Source organism: Pundamilia nyererei, unplaced genomic scaffold (genome assembly GCF_000239375.1).
Source record: "Pundamilia nyererei isolate P.nyererei 1_Seehausen unplaced genomic scaffold, PunNye1.0 scaffold00009, whole genome shotgun sequence".
In the NCBI taxonomy this organism is placed as follows: Eukaryota; Metazoa; Chordata; class Actinopteri; order Cichliformes; family Cichlidae; genus Pundamilia; species Pundamilia nyererei.
The window spans coordinates 3,179,473-3,205,404 of record NW_005187410.1 but is presented as its reverse complement, the minus strand read 5'-3'; the positions used below and the strand labels follow the sequence as shown (position 1 = coordinate 3,205,404).

The window sequence follows — 25,932 nt, the reverse complement described above, 5'->3', positions numbered from 1 at the left end:
CAGCCTTAATGTATGAAATATTCATTCATTAAAACACTAAAATTTGTCTGTTGTCTCAGTGGCTGATAGTGCCCACAGGCATCAATAGCTTGAAATAGCTTGAAGCTATTTATAATTTTTATGTTTAATGGGTGGGTGCTCACGATAAACAGATTTTGAATGAAAGCCCGGGAACTTCAGTACCACAAAAAGTGGCTATTCTCTGTGCCCATATGGATCAGTCCCTCTTATTACCATTATTCCCTTAAGCCTCAAGTTGTCTAGTTAAGTATCAGACTAACGTTTAAAGCTTTTACTTGAGTGAAGTAACTCACATTACTGCTACTGCTAAGTAATGTTAGCTATGTTTACAGCATATACCATAAATCACCATGCCATAACCAACTACTTTACTATCACACTCAGTGCATTTCTCCAGCACGTTTGATAGCTAGCAAAATAATAATAATAGTTTTAAAATTAGCACGTGTTATGTACACATACTCGAAAATTATTTACTAGGACTCACCTGTCATGTGACTCAGAGTGCAAATTCCACCAGTGTCGTTTTCCATCAAACACTCATTAAAACAGCAACGTCAAGTTAGTGCACTCATCCCCGGGGGGAGGGCGGGGTCACACATTGAAACAGACTGGCATGCAGAGGTGCAAGGCAGACCAGATGGAGAAATTTTGCTTTCACACTTTGTGACTCATTCAGTTATTTGTGGTGAATGAAATATGGTTTCAACCACGTTTAAGCACCACATCTAAAATTCAAGCACTATTCAAACCTTGAAAAGACAATATTTAAATTCAAGCCTTTTTTAATGATTTCAAGCACCCATACAAACTCTGCATATGAGAAAGCCAGATATCCAGAAAGATGGCCAAATGAAACCAAATGTCTATGATCACAAGAAAACTACATCAGTAGAGTTGTCAAGTAGTCACAATATGAAAAGTCCTCACCTTAGCCTCCTTTTTACAGAGCAGCATGACTTGTCCCAAGTGTCCTGCAGCAGCTGAGAAGCAGAGGGGGCTCATGCCGTTTTCTGAAACAACATCCACGCTGGCGCCGAACTCGAGCAGCAGTGAGACAATTTCCTGGTGACCGAGGTGACACTGGACGCAAAGCACTGGTGCGTTGTTCAGGACTTCTGTGCGGTAATTCACGTTTGCCCCTCCCAGCATCAGGAGACGGCTTACCTGATCATACAAGCAAAAAATAATAATAAAAAATGCAGAAAGCATTCACGTTTGAATATTTATTTCAAGGTCTTTGCAAAGAAGTGAATTTTTTATCGCATGTACTTAAAGGTGAAAGAAATCTGAATTAAAAATAAATGTTATTCTCTTAAGAAGAGATGACTGTTTAACTATTTTACTCTTTATTGGCTAAATTATACACTTAAAAATGTGAATTACCACCCATGTTTGACCCATCTCCATTTAAACAGATTCAGGCAGCAGCAGAATTGTTTCCATTACTCATTTTATGGCTCATACAGAGATCAAACTTCTTATTCTCATCTTCAGATTTTTCAGACGGCAAATGAAACGGCCACATTCTAGCGAATGCAATTATCAAGTGTGGTATTCGCTTTCATTACGAGTAAATCAATAAATAAAGGCCTAGTCAAACAGAACCAAAGAGTGAAATGAGTGTTTGACGACAGGAGATGAAAGTGTGTGTTATTTTCTGGATCCTCTGTAGCATAAATTAACCCCCCCACCCCTCCCCCAGAGGAGAGAATAAGGTCATTTTGTAAACGTCTGGTTGACTAATACTACACATTTATACAATAACTCACAAACAGACACCAGGTGATGGAACTCCCTCTGAAACAATAACACTAACGGCAAAGGAGTACGGAGGATAATTTTTCTTCGAGCCAGAATGCATCATGCTGGCAGAACAGCCTTTCCAGGAAAGGCCAAATGATTATCGCCCTTCGAAACACGACTGAAAAGCAGTACACAGGAAGTTGGCTCGTGCGCGAAGCTTATTAACATTTACCTGTCAAATTATAATTGGACACATTAACAATATAAAAGGACAGCGGTTAATAATAAAACATTCTCTGCGTGGAGCAACAGTCGGGGATTAAAAGTGTAACTAAAATCTAAAGAAAGTTGCAGTTATTTCTGAGATGCATTTGCTTTAAAATGACCTAACCAGTGTATATGATTATATTACTCCAATGTAACAAAAGGGTTATGAAAATGCTGAAAATTGGATACATATACTGTGTGTTTAATATATAGTGTTTAAAGGTTTCCTATATCCCCTCAAGAAGCTTCTACTTTGCATTTCTACAAAAGCAACCTGTTGCATTTAGGCATTTCAGGTTATCAATAATGTGTTTTTTTCATCGTTAGCTAATAAGCCGATTGTTCTGCATTCAACAGACGCGCAGGAGCAAACCTGAAGCAAAGGCTTACCTTGACATTAGGTGTGTAGAGGTTCCTCAGGGAGGCCAGGGCTGCAGAAAGGCCGTCAGTGCTGCAGTTTATCCACAGAGCCTGAAGGACACTGGATGACACGCCTGTCTTCTTGCTCAGACCCTGCACGCACGCCGATGCATAAATGCATGAGTAAATACACAAACACACATATGTAAAAACCAGCGAATCTGAGGGGCATAAGCTGTCAATGTTGCTTTCCACATCTCACGGCTTATCCTCTGGTGAACCATTGTCACAGTGCATAAATCAAGAGAAAGTGAACACCAAGAAATTCCTGCAAGGGATGGATTTCAAATAAAGATGAATGCATAGACCACGTAGGTTCCACATCTATACCTTGAAGATGTGTGCTTTGAGTATGTGGTGTCCCAGCTCCATTGTCTGCTGCCGATTCAGTTTCCCCTCTTGGCGCGATAACATGAAAGCCATGAGAGCGTGACCGGTCCTGGGTTAGAAAACAAGGGAACAGATAGGATACTCAGTCGTCAACAGTAGGAATGATTGTTCCTCTGCTTCAAACGACATGAAAGTACTGATTCATTCTGCTGATGACGAGGAGCCTGGCACTGTCATGGAGAACTATTGTATTCTGGAGCTAGTGTGAATAAGCTAAAAATGTTTGACAATGACCCTCTGAACAACAGGGGGGAAGAGTGTCACTGAGGCACTAATTAATGCAGAACTTCATTAAAAAGGCATGCATGATTGCGAATCCCTTTGATCTGGATAAAAATCCTCTCTAGTTGTGCCCAGGCACAAACAGAGAGGCAGTGCAGGAGGCTTTTGTCTCTCTGTGCATCTCCTGCGCCAGACTACAAGCCTTTGTTTTTTTAATGATGGAGCTGGAAGGCTGTGAATGACCAGAATACGAAGCTCAGCTCTCGTCCGTTTGGAGGCATCGCCGTGCGAGCAGAGGTGAGCAACAGGGAGGAAAAAAGTGACATCATTCAATTTATGAAGTGTGAATGACTGAAATCTCTCATTTGCGTGTGGCTCCAGCATTTCAATTAGGTAAGCACTGCAAGTACTGCTAAAAGAGATAAGCCTGCCTCGCATTGCAACATGCAATATCTACAAAATGCATAGGTCAGTACCCCCCCTCCCTCACAAAAAGCACTATTTATTAAAACAGGGCAAATCAGTGTGAGGCTGCAAGACAACAAAAAAAAAAAAAAGCACTGATCGGGAGTCAAAAGTTGTGCGGGTGATCTACTAACAAAGCACAAATTCATGAGCACAGACGCAGCAGTTCATTTTACCGATGACCAATACAAGCTGCCAACAGCAGCGCAAATTAGTGGGTTGCAAACAAGCAGATGAGGGAGCGAGTAATCCACTAACAACGCTGGCGCGGCTTGTTATTTGAAATTTGACAATTATAATGCGGTACAAGCACATGTGAACAATTCAGACCGGGGAGAGGCAGTGGAAGGAGAATCGATGTGTTTGATATGAGGGTGAAGTCTGCAGTCAGGCATCTGAACTCGGATGAATCCCGACAGCTCCAAAAGAGCACAGGATTTATCTGCAGAGGTGCTGCTTTATTACAAACAGCTTCACTGTATCAAAGGTGCATTCTGAGATGACCTTTTGAATGTGCTGTACGTCGCAACCAGGCCTTGTGCTAATGAATTTAGTGCTGTGATGTGTCTGTAAATGCTCACATCATCACATCACTTCACACTCAATTTTTTTTCTGCATGCCGTGTGTATTTTTTCCGAGACAAAGGAAAGACTTTGGCATGCAACAAGCTGACACCAACACAACAGGACTTCAGGGAGTCTAATGTTTCTGCAAAATCTCAAATTACATTCAGTGAAGCCTGAATGTCATTGTTGCAAGATTCGAGCATTAATCTAACATGCTTCACTTCCACAGCTGTATTCTCACATTTCAAAATGTTATGCAATGGAGTCATTATGCAAGAGAAGACGACTCGAAGAAGTGAAACAGCCTGCTTGAAATCTGATCTATGATGTTGCAGGGCTGCGTATGCAAACTGCTGACTAAAGGGATTTATTTACAAATGGAAGCTTTGGTGCAGTCTGCAGTGTTTATTATGGACCGATTTCTGCGCAGATATGTGAAGAAAAACACTGAATTACTGCCTCTAATACATCCAGAGCCAGCTATTCTCCCCTTCTGCAGACATATCCCACGTTAAATTCTGCTCTCCTGCATTAAAATTGAGGACCAGAAATAAGCAGGACACTGCTTTAAACATTTTAGGTAAGAACTTTGTGACAACCGACAGGATGGACACCAAATTTAGGCATGATTAAAGCTGTCAGAGACCTAAAACAACTAATTCAGAAGCACTCTGAGATGCAAAACTTCATTCACATGAAGACACATTTATCATATTATTCTGCAGCATTAGTTGTACTTTTCTTACTGTCCTACATGCCTATTTGTGCAATTCAAGAACCTTTTCTAAATGCATTACTGAAACATACGCAAACTTTAAATGCATTACAGAAGCCTGCAAACCAAATTGAGAGCTGCGAAGTTATTGCATTAGCAGAAAACTGACCTGGGGTCACAAAGGAAGTCCGTACTCTCTCCATCAGCTCTCCACACCAGCCACTCTCTGAAGGAAGGGTGACAAAACATGCGTGTCTTGTCCCTCCGTTTGATGAGAAAGCACGAGAGCAGCTCCATGCGTTGCTGAAAGTCCTCCCATTGTAGCTCCCCCTGGACGAATCCCGCGTTGATGGCGTTGAACAGCTGCTCGTCAGTCAGGGGGTGCAGCGAGGCGAGCGATACGTTGAGGATCGGCAGTGAGCGCTCAAAGGCTGAATTGGTCATGAATTTCATGTTACACTGTAACTGGTACAGTTCTGCCAGTGAAACAGGCACGACTTTGTAACTGGCACTTTTGATCACGAGGTGGCCTCTTTCAAACAGATCCAGGGTGAGTTTGAGATACAGGTAGGACCCTTGGCTGCGGGAGATCAGGTGGCTACTTAGCTTGCCGACTGTGATAGGATCGGCCTTGCCGTTCAGGCTAATATTGTTCATGATGTCCTTGCTGCCGTTGATACGATACTGGATATATGCGTTGAGGTCATTGCTGATCTCTTTGTTGTCAGAAAAGTCATCCAGGGAGATTTTGGAGAAGGGCAGGAGGCTGGTGATCTCCTATTGAAGACAAGATAAAGACAGAGCGTGACATAAAAACATACATCTGAGTTTCAATGTACTATTAAAGTGTCAATGCATGAAAAAAAGTAATTTTGTGCAGTCTTTGCATTACAGACACAGCTGTATTACTCAATACCACAGCCAATAAATAAATAATTTAATTAATTAAAAGCAAAAATATTCTTTGCATCCTGAGCTGCCATTAAGAAAAACAAAATCTGCCTGTGTACGTGTATTATCAGAGGAGTTTCTTTGAGCAGTGGGGAAGCAAGCATGCTGAGCTATCAGGCCAAAGCAGACACTTGTTACTGTTCGAAATGTGGCTGTGAGGAAAACAGGAGTGGGGAAACTGAGTATTAAGAGGCAGGGGATGGATGGGATGGTAGCTAGCGGGCAAGCAGAGGTCTGAACTAGGGCTCACATTTCAATCTGTGTCCCAGGGGTTGGAGAAATCAATGCACCTTAATCCGCCAATCCTCTGCCTGTCTGAGGCTAGAGAAACATTGCCTCCGCAAGATAACATTTTTCCTCTCCCTCATCATGAGAAGGCAGCGCAAACAGACAAACACACACAAACACATGTATGCACACGCTCAATAAAACATACCGAACATAATCCACAAGATTGGGGGGAGGGGGAGCAAACAACACCTCAGAGATTGTCCAGATATTAGTCTAGCAGGCAAGGGCCAATATATCGAACCCTTCCTCCGAGGTGAGATGCTATTTGTCTGTTCAAAGCACAAAACAATAGCGTGACAATTTCATCTCTATGCACAACTCGGATTCTGTCTGCAAATAAGAAACATTTCATGCCTTCATATTTTCTTGTCTCAACAATGCTATCTTGATTATTCTTCCATGATTCATTTTTGCTATGCCCCGAGTTAGTCGGGCAGTAAAGCAGATAAGCTTTATTTATTCACTGAGGGGTTTTTATGCAAGAGACACCTGAGTACAAGCGACAAGTACAAATGTACACGCATAATATTACAAGTATGAAGTGATAATGCTTTAAAGTCGATCATTTAGTGCTTCCAATTTCAAGCTAAATTGCAGCTTATACAAACACTAAGCTGCAGAGTTTCTGAACTTGTAGCCGAAAGCTTAGATAGCAAAGCCATACACACACAGACGCAGGTTTACTGATGGCTTTTGCATATTAATGATGGCCAAACGGTTCAGATAACTTACAAAGCCGAATGTAACCACTGTCTGCACTGAATGGCAATGCTGCTGACTGCTGTGTCCAGAGCTTTAATGTTAGGGGAAACAGTATGAGAATACAGCATGGAGCGTACAGTTTGTGCTTTTGATCTTTTGTAGGAACTTGCTCTAAAAACTTTTGAAGGAAGTAGGAACCATCATCATTAGCTCATATTTCAGTTTCAAGAACCTTTGAGTAATGCAAGTGTATGGTCATTATAGTCTATTGCATGGAGCAGGACTGACAACCATCATGTCCAAACAACATTTTATATAAATTTTCTTTATTTACTGTATTTATTTCTCTATTTATTTTATTTTGAATGCTGTGCATGGTCCAGTTATCGTAGAATATCTTCAGTTTATCATTAATTCTGTTATTAAGCATTGTGCTGTCGTTATGTGTCATGGCATGTGGTTGTACGCAGCCCTGTTTGTTCATTGTTTTCATTTTGAATTCTGCTTTTGTAATATTTCTCATCACGTCCCACCGGACATAGAGAATTCCATTTTGGAATTTCGTTTGTGATTTTGCAACCATTTCCTGCGTCTTACCCAAATATGTGGACTCGTAGCCCCCCCCCAAAAAAAAACAATAAAAAGAGAGGACATACAGGGTTTTTCTGCAAAAGACTGCCAACTCTCTTAAAGACTATTTAACTGACTTCTGTTACATTTTTGGAAAATTAGACATTTTCAGTCAGTGACTAACAGCCTTTCCATTGCACTTAAAGGGAACTTACTGAACATCATAGGAGCCTGATTTACAAAAACATTGTCAAACCGACTCCGAGGTTTTCGCATGCGAAGTCGTCATATAGCTCCCATTAAAACAACAGTGCCATTTGATTCATTACTGCAGACAACTGCTAAGTGGTTACAGTGGAAATGTGAACAAAACAGAAATATAACGAGGAAAATAACATTACAAGAAAGTAAAAGACACATATGGCATGGTTAACAATGTGCTATCCTTTGCCACAGACGAGCATGTGCACAGGATTCACTAACAGAGGTTATAAAAAAAACAGCTACTGTAAATGTTGTGTTACATATGCCTTAAACCACACGTTTCCTTTCCAGCACAGTTGTTACTATGAAATCTACCACACGGACAACAAAAACACATCTCCGAAAACCGACTGCAACCTTGTTGTTGTTGCCGTTCTTGCTTTGCCAGCCTCCAGGTGGCTAAAAATGTCACCCTAGCAAATTCACACAAACAGTAACTCCCTCTCATTAAACACTGTTTCAGACATTACAACACATATGTTGCAGTATAGTCGAAATGTATTACTTTAAGTGCAGTCAAAAAAACTATTCTAATGCATTAATAGAAGAGCATAAGAGGTGAATACAAAATATCAGCGCTACAATATATTGATTCACCACACTGACAGGGCCTTGCCTGAATTCTTAATAGCTAGGCTGAATTCACTATATAGTACAGCCCACACTGATGGACAACACTCGACCCTGGCTTCTGACTGAGCAATAATAACTCAAATTCCAGACGTCAATCAAAAACCACATTATTATCCAAGGCTCAGTGCTTTCTTTTTTCCCTCAGCAAGGAAAATAAGCTGTCATGTAGTTCATCAGTAGTGTCAAAGCTTCAGTTGTCAGCAGCGTGAATTTAATCCAAGTCCATAGCATTTCTGGAACTGGTCAACCTAGTGTCCGCTCAAAATGACTGACTCATCTCTCTCCTGCCCTGCAGGTCATGTGTCTCAATTCTTTCCTGAATGTTGCTGGATATGCCTGACTCTGTAAAGAGTAGAATAACAAGCGGGAGCAGCTCAGGAAACACTTGTCAAAATGTAAAAATGTGCAGGGTCTGGTGACAGTGAGTGAGTGCCTAGAGAGGTGACGGCATGTCCAGCTAGACATTTGTTAAAATGAGAGAATTTTGATTCATTTCTTTTCTAGGGTTGCCACAGTGTTAGATTTTTTGATTTAGGATATGAAATGTTCTGGTCAACAAATCAATAAATGTGTTTTGCAGTGTTTTATGGATTGGGACACAGGGCCAGTGTGAACTGTAAGTGCAGGAGGACTGTTGGCTACAACCGGCATACTTTTTTTTTTCTGCACTATAAGCCGCACTTAAAATCCTTTAATTTTCTCAAAAGTCGACAGCGTTGATGCTTTACCAGGTGTAACTATTAAGTTCAACATCCAGGCATCCATGAAAACAAAATTTATTAAATTTAACGGAGTTAGAAGTTAGCTCGCTAGTTCCACCTAAACATGATATACATGACTAAGAGATTTCTGAAAAAATTTAAATGTACAGCTCTGCCGTCCCTTTCGACATAAATGAAGACAGAAAACTAAACAGCAGTGACATTTATAGGGTTACTGAAGCTAGGCTAGCTGGTATAAAATGATATGCTAGCGACACAGCTATGTTAGCATAACATGAACACAGTGAAGCTAGAGGATGAAGGCTAACTTTTTTTCACTCATAAAAGTTAATGTGAGGGTTCCCGAGGGTTAGGGACAAATGCAATCGCATGGCGGGATGCTGTAAACGGACCAAACTTCTATCAGGAGAACAACTGAGGTAATCCATCGACAATACCAGGTTAGTCATTAATATGCTGCAACAACATGGGAATAGAGCAGCTGCAACAGAATTCAGCATTTATGAATCAATGTGGATTGGAGGAAGCAAGAAAAATGAGTTGACTTATCTGACTGTTTTGTTTCGCTTAATGCGCCTTATAATCCGGTGCGCCTTATGGTCCGAAAAATACAGTATATTAAGTAAGTGAAAACTAGCACTAATAACATTAAAATATATTAAAAGGTAAGACTGTAAAAGCACTTAGTTAAAGATGCTTAGTTAAACCAGCCTGTGCAAATTTCATTCAATTTGTATAAAAAAATATAACAACAGAAGTCTTGAGTGTTCAAACTTTTTGATAAGCTTCAGCTCAGAGCGCTTGGAAAGCAGATAGGAGAGGATAAGAGCAGACACGAAACTGGTAATTAAGTTAAGAATCAAGTCCTTAACAGCTTGCCTGTATCCAGTACTTCACTCAACAGTGTAACAGCCAAACTGCACCTGTGTGAGTTCATTGTGGGAAGCGAGTCTGAGTGTGTGAGAGAAGCAGCTGCAGCAACAGAAGAGTGAATGCCATTAGCAGTAGTTACTTTAATCAGCCGTAAAGTGTGCGGATAAGCCGAGTAGTTACCGAGAGGGAAGAAAGAGTGATAAACTTTTTAAAACTAAAACTCATCACCAGTATAATGTGACATCTGTAATTCTGACTCGAGGTGATTATAACAGTGAATATTTTGTCATCTGAGTGAACTCAGAGCCATGCTTTATAAGTTCTTTCTTACCACCAAGTTGATTCGAACAGTGACAACCAGTTTTAGCCAGGAGGGGAACTTGGCAATGATTTTTGTGATGAAGGATGCAATGGTGTCTCCATAGTCTGGTTTGTGGAACTCTGCTTCATTCAGCCCGTCTATTAAGATTATGTAATCTTCCTCTGGAATCCTTCGCTCTGCAAAGACATTTACAAATAAACTAAATATTAAAATACTATGAAATGAGATTAGAGGTCTCATACACGATGAAAATGAAATAGTGCAATATACAACTACAGTGTTTTACCTTTCCGAAGGTTGGCCAACGGTTCCAGGACTCCTCTCCGGAAAGCAGCCATGGGGTCTTGGACACAGGAGCGCAGACTGAGCATGCTCTGGAGGTGGGGCTCTTTCAGCAACAGCTCCCGGTACGCACTCAGTTGATGTGCTCTGCACAGAAGGGCTGCGATGCTGTGCACAAATTCTGGGACCAAGCAAGTGTACGTGTTATCTGCCTGGCAATAATGATAAGCCACCACCTGGAAGACAAAGGAACGAGAACAAACGCGAGTGAAGCCATTGCTTTTTGAGAATCACTGACTGATGGGTACATTTGATAACTTTAAAGCGTTTACAAACACCAACATCTCTGGTGACTGAAAAACTACCATGACAAAGTAAGTAAGTGAGGCTTTTGATACCAACAAGCCTCCATAAAACTACATATTATCTCTACAATGTCAAAGACATGATTTTATCCTTTCATTATTTCACACAGAAGGGATGATGAAGAGATTGGGCAACGGATGAAAAGCTATAAAAAGAAGTGAGTAGATCCCAGGTGGATATCTAAAGGTAGAATCTTCTGTACCTGAGCAGGTTTCCGCAGCATTCAAAGGAGGTCTGATTTAAAAGGAAAATGTAGGGACAGAGGTGGAGTAGAAGGAAGATGACTGTACTAATTACAGTCCAACCTGGAGGAGCTGACACACTTCCAGGCCCACAGGAGGAGGAGCAGGTGATCGGTTCCTCTGACGGCTCAACCTCAGCTGTTGCCGTTTAGTTCTCCACAGAAAACCGATGACCAGCTTCTAGAAAAATGACTAAAGCCTCAAGATATGAGACTTTTTTTTTTTTAACATTTAGCATCAATAAATGTTTTGGACCCAAACTTCTCCCCACAGCACAGATCTAAATGCATATTTATGGTTCTTTCTTTTTCAAACAATAACATATAACTCACATGCCAATAAAGGCACAATTAAAGCTAGCGCAAATTAGAAAAGAGGGAGGTAAGATTTTAAAAATTATAGCTGAACTCCCTGGATGTATATAACCCATCTTTAGTAAGGAAAACATGTGACATCCAGTCAGAAGATGGACCAACTGAAACAATAACACAACCACTGATTCACATCTTCTCCAGAAACTGTCAGAAATCACGACCACCAGAATTTTTCTCTGATGCTATGCTTTACCCTAAAAGCAGCAAACGTCTGAGAGAAGTCCGAACACTCCTTTCTGTCATTTTTGCGTCACACGTTTTTTGAGCTTCATCACAAATGTGACATAACAAAGAGGGAAACTGATATATTGAATGCCTATTATTGTACAAAGTCAAGTAACCTGCTGTGTGCATGAACACAACTCTTAATAAGCCCCCTACTGCAGTGATGATTTAATTTAGCATACAAGTCACGCAGACTACCGCCTCATCAATGAGCAATACGAATCTCGACACACGATGATGCAAGGCTCTGCAGTCAAACCTCGGTAGCTCATCTGCTGGCAAAACAATAAATGCATTTTCAGAAATGTTACCTAAAGGCACGTCTCGATAATAAGAATAAAGCAGAAAGGGTAGTAGCCTCAGTGCTCCTGTTATGAGACCACTTTTAAATCAATGATTAAAAAAGCACTGGCAGAATCTGACAGAAGCTGCTCAGCGTTGCATCACACATCACAGGAACAGAGCCCCTGTGAAGGCGCCTATTGGAAACACTTTTCACCATAATTGGCTCAAGAGATACTGCTTGAGTTTCACAGACATTTACATGAAGCTCACTGCATTACCCTAGCTGTCTGGTGCATGAACTGTCCCCTTTGACAGGGTCACTAATTAGGAGGCCTCCCTGACAGGATAAGAGTATTAAAATCTAAAGGTGTTAGAAGGAGAACAGGTTGTAATCAGTACCATTAAACGCAGCAGAATGAGTAGGAGACGTCACATCCACTGAGAAAGTCCTTCACAAAGCTGCCACCTATTAAATTACCTTACAACCTACCATCACAGCACTATTCAAACTCAACTGACTACAACAGTGGATCACAAATCTTCTCTGAATCCCGGTGGCGCCCAGTCATCTTTATTAGACCTGCTATAAGGCAATAGCAGTGCCAAAGTCATCAAATGGTGCTTTTAGCAAGCAGTATTTCCAAAATGTAGTGAACGTGCACCTGCTATGTGACTGAACCCTCAGTGGAAACAGAGCGAACAATTCCAAAAATAAAATAAAAGAGTCATAGGCAAAAACCGCACACTGCTAGTCGGCGTGCATCGAGAGAGGAACATTTTAAAGTGGAACATCGAGGACTTGTCTGTCCACTTCACAAGTCTGAAAGAGAAAGATGTGCAGAAATATGCTCAGTGTCTGGTATGCATGTTTGGGGGGTTTTTGGTCACAGACAAGTGGTTAACAATGTTACTGACGGTGTGGGGGAGTAACAGAACACATGTAAAGCTGTTACCGTGCAGTACTTTATCTCTTGTGAAAAATGTTGACACGCTTATACAAGAAAACACTTAATCTTCTGCTCAACAGCGCTGACACGTAAACTTCCCAGAGAGGCAGTATTTAGACTTTATTTTGCGATCCTTGTAACGCCAGAAAAATCAACAGATGGAATAGTCATCTGTCAAAAAAGTAAGCACTGTCCTCAGTAGTCAGTGTTGCTCTGCTTCATGGAATTTTGAGGATCCTTATCATGTTCAAACATCCCAGTTCAACACTTGAACAGGCGGCCTTACAATATATTTAAGCACCTATTTGAAGTTGACACAGGAACGGATACCAACCAGTAATTAAGCAGTAGTAGTGCCATACATCTCGGTATAACTGATAGCCACCTAGATAAATGGTGTTGCTATTTGAAACGTGTGTTGATGTTTGTAAATTCCTAAATGACGTCTAATATTGATGAAGCTGGCTCTGTTTGACGTTGGTGTGTGTTTACATTCTGTGCTCTCAGGTCATGGCTGACAGGGCTCACTGTGGGTTGTTGCTCCCTGAGGAGGTTCTAATCACTGACTAGTAAACTGCAACCTACCCTTATTGTTATGTATAATTTTATGCATCATTCAACAGAATATATCACAATTATCTGTGGTCACTATTAAAGAGGGGTTTTCAGAAGTCAGACTGAAGCTGTTGTAGAAGCACTTGGTAAAACCTGAGATGCTTTTTGGTCGATTTTCCTTCTTTTTCTTTTTTTTTTTTAAAGAAAGGAAGAAACAACAAATCCATCAAAAACAAAAAATAATCTACTCACTGTTGAAAATTGTTAAAATTACTTTTTTGATCCAGTGCACACACCAAACATTTTTTCCCTGAGTAAACACCACCATAACTAGTGCAATCTTTTTTCAGCTTCTTTGATTCCTGCTTCTTTGTTACTGTGAGCTCTCTTAGATGTTGAAAGGCGCACCTTTGCAGCCAGGCGTTTGACAGCCTCCTCCCTGTGCCGCTGCATCTCGGGAGTTCCTGGGCAACTGCTGGTCCTCAGTGTGTTGGCAGCACTGGATGGTGGAGTGGGCTGTGGAGGCTGGCTGAGAGGAAGTTCTGTGCTTTGTCCTGGGCCAGCTGGAAGACATGCACATGGTCACCAATATATAAAGTTATTACATTAATATAAACTAACATCTCTCTATATATGTATATGCTAGCATTAATAACATTAGTTGTGTGTGAGGGCATTCTTTTGTAAGGTAAATGTAATATTAGTCAACTTGATTTTATATTGCCAACGAATATATAATTACTTCCCTCCCACACTTTGCAAGCTAATGTTGAAATGAAATTATAATAACATTAGCTAAACACGAGCAGTTAATGTAGTGCTCACATCCAAAGGCAAATACTAAAACTAATTACTTTTCGGGGAGGCGCTGGGACTGTTGGAGGCGATCTGACGCATGCGTCCTCCATGGCAGCTCAGCGCCACAAGTCGGGAGATGATGGCCGTCTTCCCATAACCCACGCTGCCCACCACCACAGCACCGTGGTTCTCTGTGGACTCGCCGGCCTTCAGGATATCTTCCAGATGCTGAAAGAGCCAATCTCGGCCCACGAACACAGAATCTGTGGTGATGCTGGGAACCTCGAACAGCAAAGGTTTGAGCATGATGTCCACGGGTTTGTAGGGAGCAAAACGTGCTGAAGGAAACGGGAAAAGGGATTAAAATTGTTTACACTACTTCTATTTTTCCCCATGTCTCTGGGAAGTTAACAAATTATTACTTCTTTTAAATGCTGGAAACTTTACTGTAATAAATCGTTTTCCCTTGCAGTTAACCTACAAACATGCTTTGAGCATCTCCCGCATTCTTCTTCCCAGAAGGAGCCACATACATGAAAAACACTGTAGAGGATACATTTTCAATTAAGTGGAATCAGAGTGAAGACCTGAAAGAGGACTCTTATCTGGTCTACTTCAGCACTAATTAGATCTCATAACACTTGTTAACTAACATCACTAAATGACTGCTACCTTTAGTGCTAATGCGCCTTTCAACATTACAACTATCACTGCTGTTAGCTGCTAGTGTTTTCACCTTGTGAGTTTGCCTGTGTTCACAAAAGCCTATTGTAATTGGAGGGGCAGTTGAGAGTGTTTATATTGGCAGGTGTAGTCTGTTTATGTTTCTAGTGCCCTACAATGAAACCAAAAAGCGAACGAGCTGGTTCTGAGACACTTGAAATGATCACCACCTTCTACTATACCAGCAAAATAAGTACAGTGTTTGAAAAACTCTAACTTGAGCAAAAGGAGTATCGACGGGAACTAGAAAAAGAGTTATCTTTTATTAACCTCTCTTTATTGGATCCCCTTAGATTTCAAATCCATCTTCTTGCATATAAAGCCCCTAATGACCATGACTTGCTTTCTCAGTATCCTAAGCTGGAATGACAAGCAGAGGCTAAAGCTGCTTCGCTCCTGTGGAACCAGCTGGCTGTTTAGGGTTGGGAGCCAAACCCAATCTCTAATTTTAAGATTAGCCTCAAAACCTTTCATAGATTTATAGTTAAAGCTCGCTCAGCTAACGTCTGAATCACCCCTTACTTATTATGCTGCGACAGGCCTTTGCTTTCAGGAGGCCTCACATGGTGCACCGACATCCTCACGTCTTCTCCATTTCATTGTTCATGCATGTCAGTTTGTGTATTCTCTCTCCCACAGTTGAAGCTTTTCTCCTTCTCATCTTTTTTTCCCCCTTTCTTTTCACTCTCCTCTCATGGCAATCAAACGAGTGCTGCTCATCCCGAGTCTAGTTCTGTCGGAGGGTTCGCCCAGTCAAAAAGGAGGTCATTAAATGTTGCTCAAATCAGAACTGTAAGGTCCTCAGCGTACTAGGTTGAGTTTCCTAAGATGGCACATGTTGGGATTTTTGCAATATATGAATACAACTGCAATGAACTGCACTGAAATGTTGACCTACTGCTGCAAAATTTAGGTAAAGGTGGTGCCATCACACCCAAATCTGAAAAACAAATACCATAAATCATATAGATAGGGCTGGATCAGCTGACCCTGAATCCTCCCTTAGTTATGCTGCAATAGGTGTAGGCTGCTGGGGGATTCCCATGATGCATTGAATATTTCTTCTTCAGTCACCTTTCTCCCTCAAGATGTGTTAATAGACTTCTCTGCACTGAATCATACTTGTTATTAATCTCTGGCTCTCTTCAACAGCATGTATGTTATCCTGTCTTCCTTCTCTCTCGCCAACCGGTTGCTACAGATGGCCGCCCCTCCCTGAGCCTGGTTCTGCCAGAGGTTTGTTCCTGATAAAAGGGAGTTTTTCCTTCCCACTGTTGCCAAAGTGCTTGCTCATAGGGGGTCATATGATTGTTGGGTTTTCATCTGTATGCGTTATTGTAGGGTCTACCTTACAGTATAAAGTGCCTTGATGCGACTGTTGTTGTGATTTGGCGCTGCATAAATAATACTGAATTGAGTTGAACTGAATCTCCCATAAAATTTATAGAAAAGAATCCAATTGTTTAAGATTGTTGTGTATGTACGAATTCATGTAGAAAAAACCTGCTCAGAACCACTGACCATATGCTTATGTATCAGCTTCATGTTTGAGACTGAGTGAAAATGAAAGAGGACATTTTCAAAAGGAAGACTAAATAGTCTGAGTATATATCCAGTGATGACTTATTCAGTAATTCATGTTCCCATGAAATATTTAATCTGCAGGATCTCTCAGAGGATTCAAAACACATAACCAGGATAAAAGTTAGCTGGGAAAAAAGGCATGATTTAAAAGCCAGAAAAAGGCTTTTGAGGATAATGTTAATACCCATAAGTGCTGCATTGTTTACATTGCAGTGTTCAAGTATTTGCACAGTTTTGTTGTTGGCTCTGCACTCAGACGTGGTACTTTGGAAACTTCAGAACTACCGTTGGCTGCCTATTAACTTCAGGGTTTTTCAGAGTCATACCACATAAGATTATCCTATGTACTGCGATATTTTACACGTTTATTTTACAAATATCTCCCCTGAGTGCCTACAGCAGTAGTATGAATAGCCCAGTCACCTTTAGCGTCCTGAGGGGGCCTTCCTCCTGTATTATGCCAGGGTAGGCGAATGGATGTCCGGAGGGGGGTATTGCGCTGTTCATCAAGAAAGCTCAGGTCTTCAAGCTTTGTGGAACTGGTGGCTGTAGACAAGAGAGAAGACATACACACACACACAAAGAGTGAAGCTGACAGTCTAGTACCTCCCGAGTACATTTGTCATAACAACTATAAAGAGAAAGACAGAAACACACACTAGAGTAAACCCTTGTGGCACTTATGCCATGTCTGAGGGTGGATGAGTGAGGAAAGAAAGCCAGTGCGCTCTGACATTTGCAGGGGCAGTGTGAGCAGCTACCAGCATATACTGTGGCAGGAAGAATAGCAGTATTCTAAAGTCAAGAGCAATATGCACCGTTTCTCTTTGATTTGAGCTGACAGCTGGACACGATATAGCAATGAGAGGTCCATCCCCACAAGCACGCCTGCTAGGCTGTACGGAGAGGGCAGGTTACCTTTACCTTTCATAAAACTACAACGAGTTATAGAAATGCTTCACTGCGGGTTTGGCACTCATCACTGTCAATCTACAGGACGCACAGGTGTAATCTCAGGACTTTTGTGTACTACAAACTACAATATCTGTAAGTCATTTGACGTGAAATGAAATAATAAAATTAATTAAAACCAGATCACAACTTGAGTTGTTATGGAGTTCAAATCTACTGAGATTTCATTAGGATTTAGCTTCATTTTGAAGCAGAGAGAGAACAAGTCTCAAAGCAGGCAATGATTTCCATCCCCAAACACAGGATATCTCCTGAAACTACTAGTCTACAGATTAAAACCACTTGATGAGCCAGTGATTACAACTCAGCTTTTAATTTGAAGTCTAAGACACGGTCTGTTAACATAATAAAAATGTGCATTAGTGCGGCGGGGCCTCTCCTCCAACTGCTGCTCGTTTTTCAACTATGCTATCGCCGTTGCGATCCACGCTCTCCTGGGCTTAGTGAAGAGCAGAATCAAAGCCTCTCTTCTTCTTCTTTATCAATATCAGCTGGGAAAGACTGTCACTAACGCTCACTTCACTCCCTCACTCGGTCGCTAACTTACTCTCCGGAATGTCCCGCTAATTAAAACCGGTCTGCTGGCAACGGGAACTGAGGAAGCTGCCATCAACGCAACTTTGACTGGAACAGGAGAAGGGCCTGATGTTACTTTTACTGCAGTGCATTGTGCATACACAAACATCTACACTGGATAAAGCTTAAGGAATTGCAAACAAAGAGAAAAGAAAACAATAAAAGCAAACGCGCATGACCTGGAAGACCTTTTGCTGTAAAGCAAATGCCACTTTTCATCAGCTACAACTACTTACATCTAAGACCAAAGCAAGGAAGGATGGTGGGAATTCTCAAAGCCCTCTCTATCTCCCCAGTGACGAGATACTTGGGCAGGCATACAGTCAAGTAGGCAGGGTGTAAACTCACAGCTAAATCTCTGGAGAGTGTTCCCAGTGGACGAGGGCACAAAAGCGATTCCTCCACCCCGGTGCTCCCATGCCGGCACTCTGGCAGCTGAGCCGAGTGCTTGGCTGCTTCCTCTCTAGTGTTCAGTCAGTCACAGCACCCACAGCATTAGGCACTTGCTAAATGAACGCACTGCCTTCCAACAGAGCATCACCCTCTCTACAATTTTAACACGTATGCGTACATCATCTCTGTCCACATGCTGCACGTACACACACACATATAAATAACTCGGTATGCAAACAGCAGAGGGGGAAATTGAGAATATTAGAGGAAATATAAAAGGGAAACCAAGAGATTCACTTCGCAGTGGTTGATTAAAGTTTGTTATCTAACGGCTGCAGTATTAATCAACAATCCAGACTGCACAGAGATGGGGTTAAAAGAGGGGAATGTGGAAAAAAATGAAGGCGAAAAAGCAGCAGACTCATAAATGAGTGCAACAAAGAGTCTCACGTGGATTTTGTGGGAGGTATGGACAAGACTCAAAAGAGAATAAAGAGAAAAATCAGCTTTATGCAACAAATCGCCACTAAATCCTCATGCTGACATAGGAGGGCTGCAAGATGTCAGTCTATTTTCCCCCCTTCCTTCTTTGTTTTGCATGGAATAAAAGAAATAGCACAGTAGAGCTTTATTCAACAGACACGTAATACCGAATTTGACTTGCTAAAGGAGCTGCATAGCTGCATAGACTCCTTGATTCACGTCCGTGGCAGACAGCGCACCCAGCACCATAACTACATTTCTCTTTTGTTGAGTCGTTATCAACATTTTTTCCCAAGGCCAAGAATTCCCACACGATTCCTCCTCATCCCTCAAATCCTCCCCTTCATTTCTTCTCCTCTTTTTACTCCCGGGTTCCCTCCTATTCTTCCTCACCTCTACTCATTGATAAAACATACATATGATACCTTGAAGTCTGCACTTGCAGTCACTTTGAAGCTGCACAAATGTGTCAAGACTGTATTCTGATGAAAATGGGATTCTTTTTTCCTCGGGCAGATCTGCCCTTTGAAAACCTCCTGTTCTGTGTTTCCCATGACAGAACAGAGATGAGGACTGAGCTCCTTTGCTCTAACCACCCCCACCCTCCCTCCCCAACTTGACTCCCTCTCGCCTCCTTACAAGGTGAATCTACTAAAGAGGAGAAGGGAGTCAAATACTCCCTTCACATATCTTCCTGTTTTTATAGTAGCCAGTTACACTTTACCCATTTTGTGATTTTGTATGAATAAATCAGTTCTTGGCTGTTCTCGGCTTATAGCCAATGCAAATACCCATTTTCTTTTTATTTGGTTTGATTTTGCTGGTATAAACACGCCTTAATAGCTTTTCATGACGAACGTTTGAACATTCAGACAGCATTTATGTGGCACAAATGAGAAAATCTGATCCCTCATATCGATAAACGTTGTTTTATTTGCAAAGAGGCTGATATCAGCACGCACTGATGTTTGGTCCATTTGTCTGCCTATTACTCCTAAGACCTGAACTCTTCCACGGCATGCATTTTTAATTTCTCTTTGATATTTGGGCATATTGGGGCCCGATGAATGTAAAAACAAAGAATTACCAGATTTTTTTTTTTACCTTATTTTTGTTTTTATGAAAAATAAGAGCCACATATGAGGATATTAGTTTAAAATTTTGAGAGAACAGTAGCAGTATAATGTCCTCGTAAGTGGATATCAGGCCCTTGTAGAGCAGAATTGAGTATTTTGGTCTAAATAACCCAAAATGTGATGTCCACATGTGGACGCCAGGTCCTAGGAGGTTAAGGACAGAGCTTTGGAGACTAATTCTGCACATTTAGTCTGAAGCAAAGTATTTGGTAACTATTTTATTACAAAGTACCTGCTTCCCACTGTGGTAAATATTAAGGGATAATTATTATTGTAATAATTGCATAGCCTTATGCTAAGATCAACAACATTTACTTTAAAAAAAACAAACCACCACTGTAACTGCTCCATAAGCTATTTCATATATATAAATGCGTCTGTGGTTAGCTAACGCTCTGTTCCTTTTAAGATTGGGCATTTGATAAGCCCTAATCTGTCAATGGAGTGCCGAGCACAATTTTAAAAGGGGCTTTCAAACTGATTGATCTGTAACAGATTTTATTTTTCTCCTGCTGTGACAGCTGGACCAAACAATTCTCTGAAAAAAGGGCACGTTAGAAGATGTCTCTGTGACCTTTTCATGCTCGAGAAAATGAATGGGCTTTCTTTCCTCTTTTTGTTTTCATTTTAAACTCTGCACTAAACAGATCAATATATACATGAAGCCAGAAGCAGAAGTGACTCCCGTGTCTACCTGGAGACATCACACACACTGTTGGCATGTCTTTAAACATGATAACACAGCCTAAAACAATACAAAAGACCACATGGTCTCAGAAACTACCGGGAAAGACAGCAAATGAGAGCAAATGAGATAAATCAGTGTGAGATTATTAAATTTAAGGGCTACGCCACTTTATGAGTTTGTAATTACTGTGTGACCTTTGCAAACATCTTTAAATCATAGGTTGTATTTATGTGGAAAAGGTTAAGATGATTTTAGTCGTTCTAATAAAACACAAAAGCATTCAGATGTTACCTCATCAGTGTTTTAGTAGACAAACAACATATCCTTGAATTTGCCTGTCAGCAGTCCACAGTCTTGGCTCCGTTATCATTCGTGAAGAGAGCCCGGCGCACGAGCTTTGCCAGAGGAATGTATGACTTTGGAGTACAAGCGAGCAATGAGTGTGCCATACCTGACTTTGTCTCAAACCACAAAGCTCTGCTGAATAGCTAAACACCACACAAGCATTGTAGCACCATTCCTCCGCCACGGTGACCCTAACTCAAATCTCCCTGTCTGAGAAACCCAACCACAAGCAGCTCAGGCTAAGATTTCAAAACCATGGAATTCCAGTGGCCAACACTAATATGGCCCTTTGACTCTGTAAGCCTTTATAGAGGAAAAAAGAAAAAAGCTCAACTCCAATTACTCAAAATTAGGATTCTTATAAACTGAGTATATCACCTCAGAGAGGAGGTGAAATTCCATCAACAACTCTAGTTTATACAGAAGATCTTACAATAGAGGCGACAGATAGATGTAAATAGTGGATTGCAAATGATAACACCAAGAAAACACCAGAGCATAGAGTTAATTTACAAGTGCTTATTACTAATCCTGATGCTGAAATTTGACATCAAGTTTAATTTACCACAGCACTGCTTTTTGGTTTGATGGAACTATTTGGGGGAAACAGGGCAGACTGGCTTCACTTTCACAGAAACTGATATAGAGAAGTTCACAAAGCACCTGGAAGCCCGGGAAAAAGCTGTTCCCATTTATTTCAGGCTCTTAGTGCATCTTACACCCAATGCACCTGCCACGTTTGTTAGATTTAATGAACAGCTGTTGTAAACATGATTACACGTAGATTATTTCACGTATTAGATCTTTAAATGCAATATTTCGATGCCAGATGAAAATCAGTAACAATTTTAACAACCTTTTAAATCTGCCTCAGCAGCAGTTTCCTTTAGGAGGTGGACAGTAATATACAATCCCTAATATAAAGCTCTGCTAAAGACAAATCTCAATGAGTTCATGTTGTTCTTGTAACATTTGTGCAATTTGTCACAGAACATGTTGGCACCAAATAGTGGTGCTCCCACCAAAACCTAGGGACACCCACGCTACATGCTACATCAAGTCAGTGCAAACGACAGTTCTCAGCAATATGCAGACATTCCTTCTACATGAATACGGAGACTTCAAGAGGCCCAGCAATGCATCTGTTGATCGGCATCAGACAGATGGCCAAAATACACTCTGACACTAAGAAAGTGTGACCTTTGTCCAACAACGAGCCATTTTACAAACAACTGTCTGGTGAGTCTTGATTTCTGCTGTGACACTTGAATGCTTAAGGTGAGAATTTAGCTTAAACAACATGAAAGCATTGATCCATTCTTGGTGGTGGTTCTCTGCACTTTTTAGCCTGTTAGTACCAACTGCACATTGTTTTAAATGCCACAGGCCACCTGGGTATTATTGCTAACCATGTCGATCCCTTGTGTCCAAAGTGTACTCATCTTCTGTCTATAAAAACGAGTTTACAGTACTCACTCTACCTCCACAGTCACCAGATCTCAATCCAATAGAGCACCTTTGGGATGTAGTGAAACAGGAGATTCACATCATGGATGAGCAGCAACTATATCATGCCATAATTTCAATCACTCTGAGGAATGTTTCCAGCACCTTGTCTTTTTGGTGGAGATAATTATAAGATAAAATTAAAAACTAATAGCAATACTGTAGCATGAAGCAATTATGCCCCAAATGAACTCATGATTATTTGTTTGCTTCTGCCTTTAATCTCCGTGCTCCTATTTAATATCTATCAATAAAATAAAGAGAAATTTATAGATTAACCAGACAGCTCATTATTTCAGATGCTGTTTCACAAACACAGGACAAACAATAGTCACCAAGGTTCTGGCACAGAATGAATGCACTAATGATGAATACATATTATGTTTCACCGTGGTAGCTTCTTTTCTCTCATTGCTTCTTTAGACTCGTTACTTTTTGGGGGGTTTTACCGAATACAATTTCCTTGAACAGAAGTGCCGTCTCTGCACCCCAAGAAAGATTTTACACTGTGTGACGAAACCCTGGGAGAGAGCATCAAGGACACGATGAGACAACTTCATTTATGGCCTGAACCAATCTAAGGTGCGTGTTCTGCCGGTCTCAGAGGGCAACACTGCATAACTATGACATCAGCCCATAAACTCTGGGAGGACAGACAGACACAAGCACACCGGTGCTCACACGCAAACCAACACACATAAACAGCCAAACATTTTCTGGTCTGTTAAGCTTTATGAGCCACTGTGCGCCTGGACCGTCCAGGTTTATGTCACACACAATAATGATGAGATGTAAAAATGGTACGGACTCTTGGAACAATAGAATCATCAGGGAACAACACATCCAACTGTGGGCTGCAGAAAATATCAAAGCAGTGGCCACTGTGTAAAATACATGCGCAAGCTATGAGCTATGGTATGCAAGGAAATATCAGTACCGTGAGCCTACCATGTACTACTCCTTACTTCTTCTATAGCTTGTCCTCATCCCATCTTACTCCATTACTGCCTTCACAAGTTAAATTGCTTACCTGCTTCTAATTGTAAGGGCCTAGAGTGGACATTACACAGTTGCATTTCTCTGGTATGTTGAATAGGAACTGGGACTAGATTTTATCAAAGAGAGAAAACAGTCTAGAAGTAGACACACGGGAACTGTTACTATATTTCATCAAGAATAAACCCAAGGGAGGCAGGAGTCAAGTATCTGAACTTCAAAACATTGGCAGCTGCTACATACAGACTAAAGAGGTAAAGCAAAACAACATATTCAAGGAAGATTCTAGAGGAAAAAGTCTCATGAGGTCTTTTAAACTTTGAGTCGTCTCTGTCTAGGCCAGGCGTTTGACCTGAGTCACTCATGTTTTTATGCTTCTTTTCACAGCTCAGCCCAGGTTGCCCCTGCTGTGATTTTCCCTCACTGGCAGAATTGTCTGCTTTCAAAATTCAATGTAACAAACGTTTCATCTGTGCTCTAAACTGTTTGTCTTTTCTTCTCTTTCTGTTTGCTCCTTTGAGTTGGACTCTAATGTAGTCTCACTCTTTTGTTTCTACAGCCTTACAGTTAACATACCACTCTGATCCGTCAACGCTTATTCAAGTGTACATTCATTCTATCAACAAGCATGGGCAGCCCTGCTAATTATGGAGTAAAATCATTAGCATAAGCTTGCATTAACATTTGAGCCATAAAATATACTCCTGATTAGTTCAAGATTCACTTACGTGTCAAAATACAGATGCACCGAGTCTATGTCCATGCGGAACATGTACACGGCGGTGCAGGCAAATAGTCGCAATCAAACTTATAGCTACATGCTAATATGTTGCTAGTGTGAAGTATGTCAGGGAAAGTTGGGTATAATTCTTTGTGCCTCTTTGCAATAGCAGAGCACTTTATTTTCAACTAAGTGTGAGAAGATCTTGCAACTTACTGCAGCTTGAGGGAAAGTTTGATCATGTCTTTTGTAATAAAAAATAATATTTTGCATTTGAAAGGTAATTTTTGGGGGGGGGTCCTGCGCATCTCTAATCTCTAGTCAAACCTGTCCAGGGCGTACCCCACTAGGATAAACTGCAGGCAACGCCTCCAACCCTGAATGGGATAAGGAGTAAAGAAGGGAGGTGGGTGAGTGAGTGGATGATAAAAGCTGTACATGACTCATACTGTCAGCTTAGCTACAAACTGCATTTAGGCAAAATTATATATAGGAAAATGCTAAACGTACTGCTGTTTGATTCACCAAAAATAGGCCGAGGTCAAAAGCAATAAGGTATGAGGAGACCTGGGAATAGTATGGGTGAAAAGACATAAGGGAAAAGGGGGTGAAGGGGGAAATATCAACAACTGTGACAGCTGTGTGGATATGGTAAGCTGAACCACAACAGGGAGGCTCCAGGGCAGGAATGCAGAACAGATCAGCCAGACCGGAGCGTGTGCTTAGGTTTGACATGGCGAGGCAGTGGCGAGCCACACCACACAGCAGCTGTCTAATCCCAAACTTCTGCCTTGATACTCCTGTTCTGAAAAGCACAGTCCGTTCTTTGAACTATTGACTTCTTATTTCTTCTAAACCTACTACAGATGCTCTCACCCTTCGGTGTCTGTCACTCGCTTGGATTAAACTGACATGCCACATGTCAGCCTCTGGCACAGGTCGTATCTCACGGTTACGATCTTGACAGGCAACACAATGCAGTCACAGATGAAAAGTATACAGAGCATTTCCTGTATACTTCTTGAGCTCCAGATGTCAAGACCTCAAAAACCAAGGAGTCTTACCTGCTACAGAGTTTGGCCTCGGCATCATGAGGGAAGCTGATGTCTGTGGCGGGTATGCAATGGGTCCCTCAGGTGAGTGACTCGGAGGGTGTGGTGGCCCTGGAGCACCCGCAGATATGTTAGGGTGCTGCTGGTCTGTCCTGGATGGGGTGTCTGCAGGAGTTGCTGTGGCACTGCTGGAGTCTTCTTCAGCCACAGGAGAGCAGGTGTCCGCCCGCACGCTCTGTGCCAGGCCATGGCGACCGCTGCCTCTTAGGCTGCCATCTTTACTCCACTCCAGGCTGGAGCCGCTGCGGTCATCATTCTCTGAAGAACTAGTGATGGTGGCTGAGAGCAGATTTAAATTTAAAAAAAAAAAAAAAAAAAAAAAAGAAAAAAGTCTGTAAAAAATTGGAGACTTTTGGTGATTATCAAGCGTTGTTGCTGGAGCAGCATCACAAGATATATCTGAGTAATGGTCTTTATGTGCGATGAACATTTATCCGTCTTAATCTCTAGTGAGACACCGAGCTGTAATGGAACTTTCAGCT

The 25,932-nt window shown here is 41.4% G+C and overlaps 1 protein-coding gene across 1 annotated transcript in view; it reads right to left on the bottom strand.

Moving 5' to 3' along the window:
• Positions 1–25,932, bottom strand: part of tanc1b (tetratricopeptide repeat, ankyrin repeat and coiled-coil containing 1b) — a 125,560-nt gene that overhangs the window by 35,709 nt on the left and 63,919 nt on the right. The window contains exons 7-16 of the mRNA XM_005723640.1: positions 25,403–25,729; positions 16,946–17,068; positions 14,272–14,553; positions 13,826–13,980; positions 10,428–10,659; positions 10,151–10,317; positions 4,983–5,590; positions 2,785–2,893; positions 2,425–2,547; positions 952–1,188 (exon numbers count right to left, since the gene is read on the bottom strand). Coding sequence (XP_005723697.1) covers positions 952–1,188; positions 2,425–2,547; positions 2,785–2,893; positions 4,983–5,590; positions 10,151–10,317; positions 10,428–10,659; positions 13,826–13,980; positions 14,272–14,553; positions 16,946–17,068; positions 25,403–25,729 — 2,363 coding nt within the window. The remainder of the gene's footprint in view (positions 1–951; positions 1,189–2,424; positions 2,548–2,784; positions 2,894–4,982; positions 5,591–10,150; positions 10,318–10,427; positions 10,660–13,825; positions 13,981–14,271; positions 14,554–16,945; positions 17,069–25,402; positions 25,730–25,932) is intronic.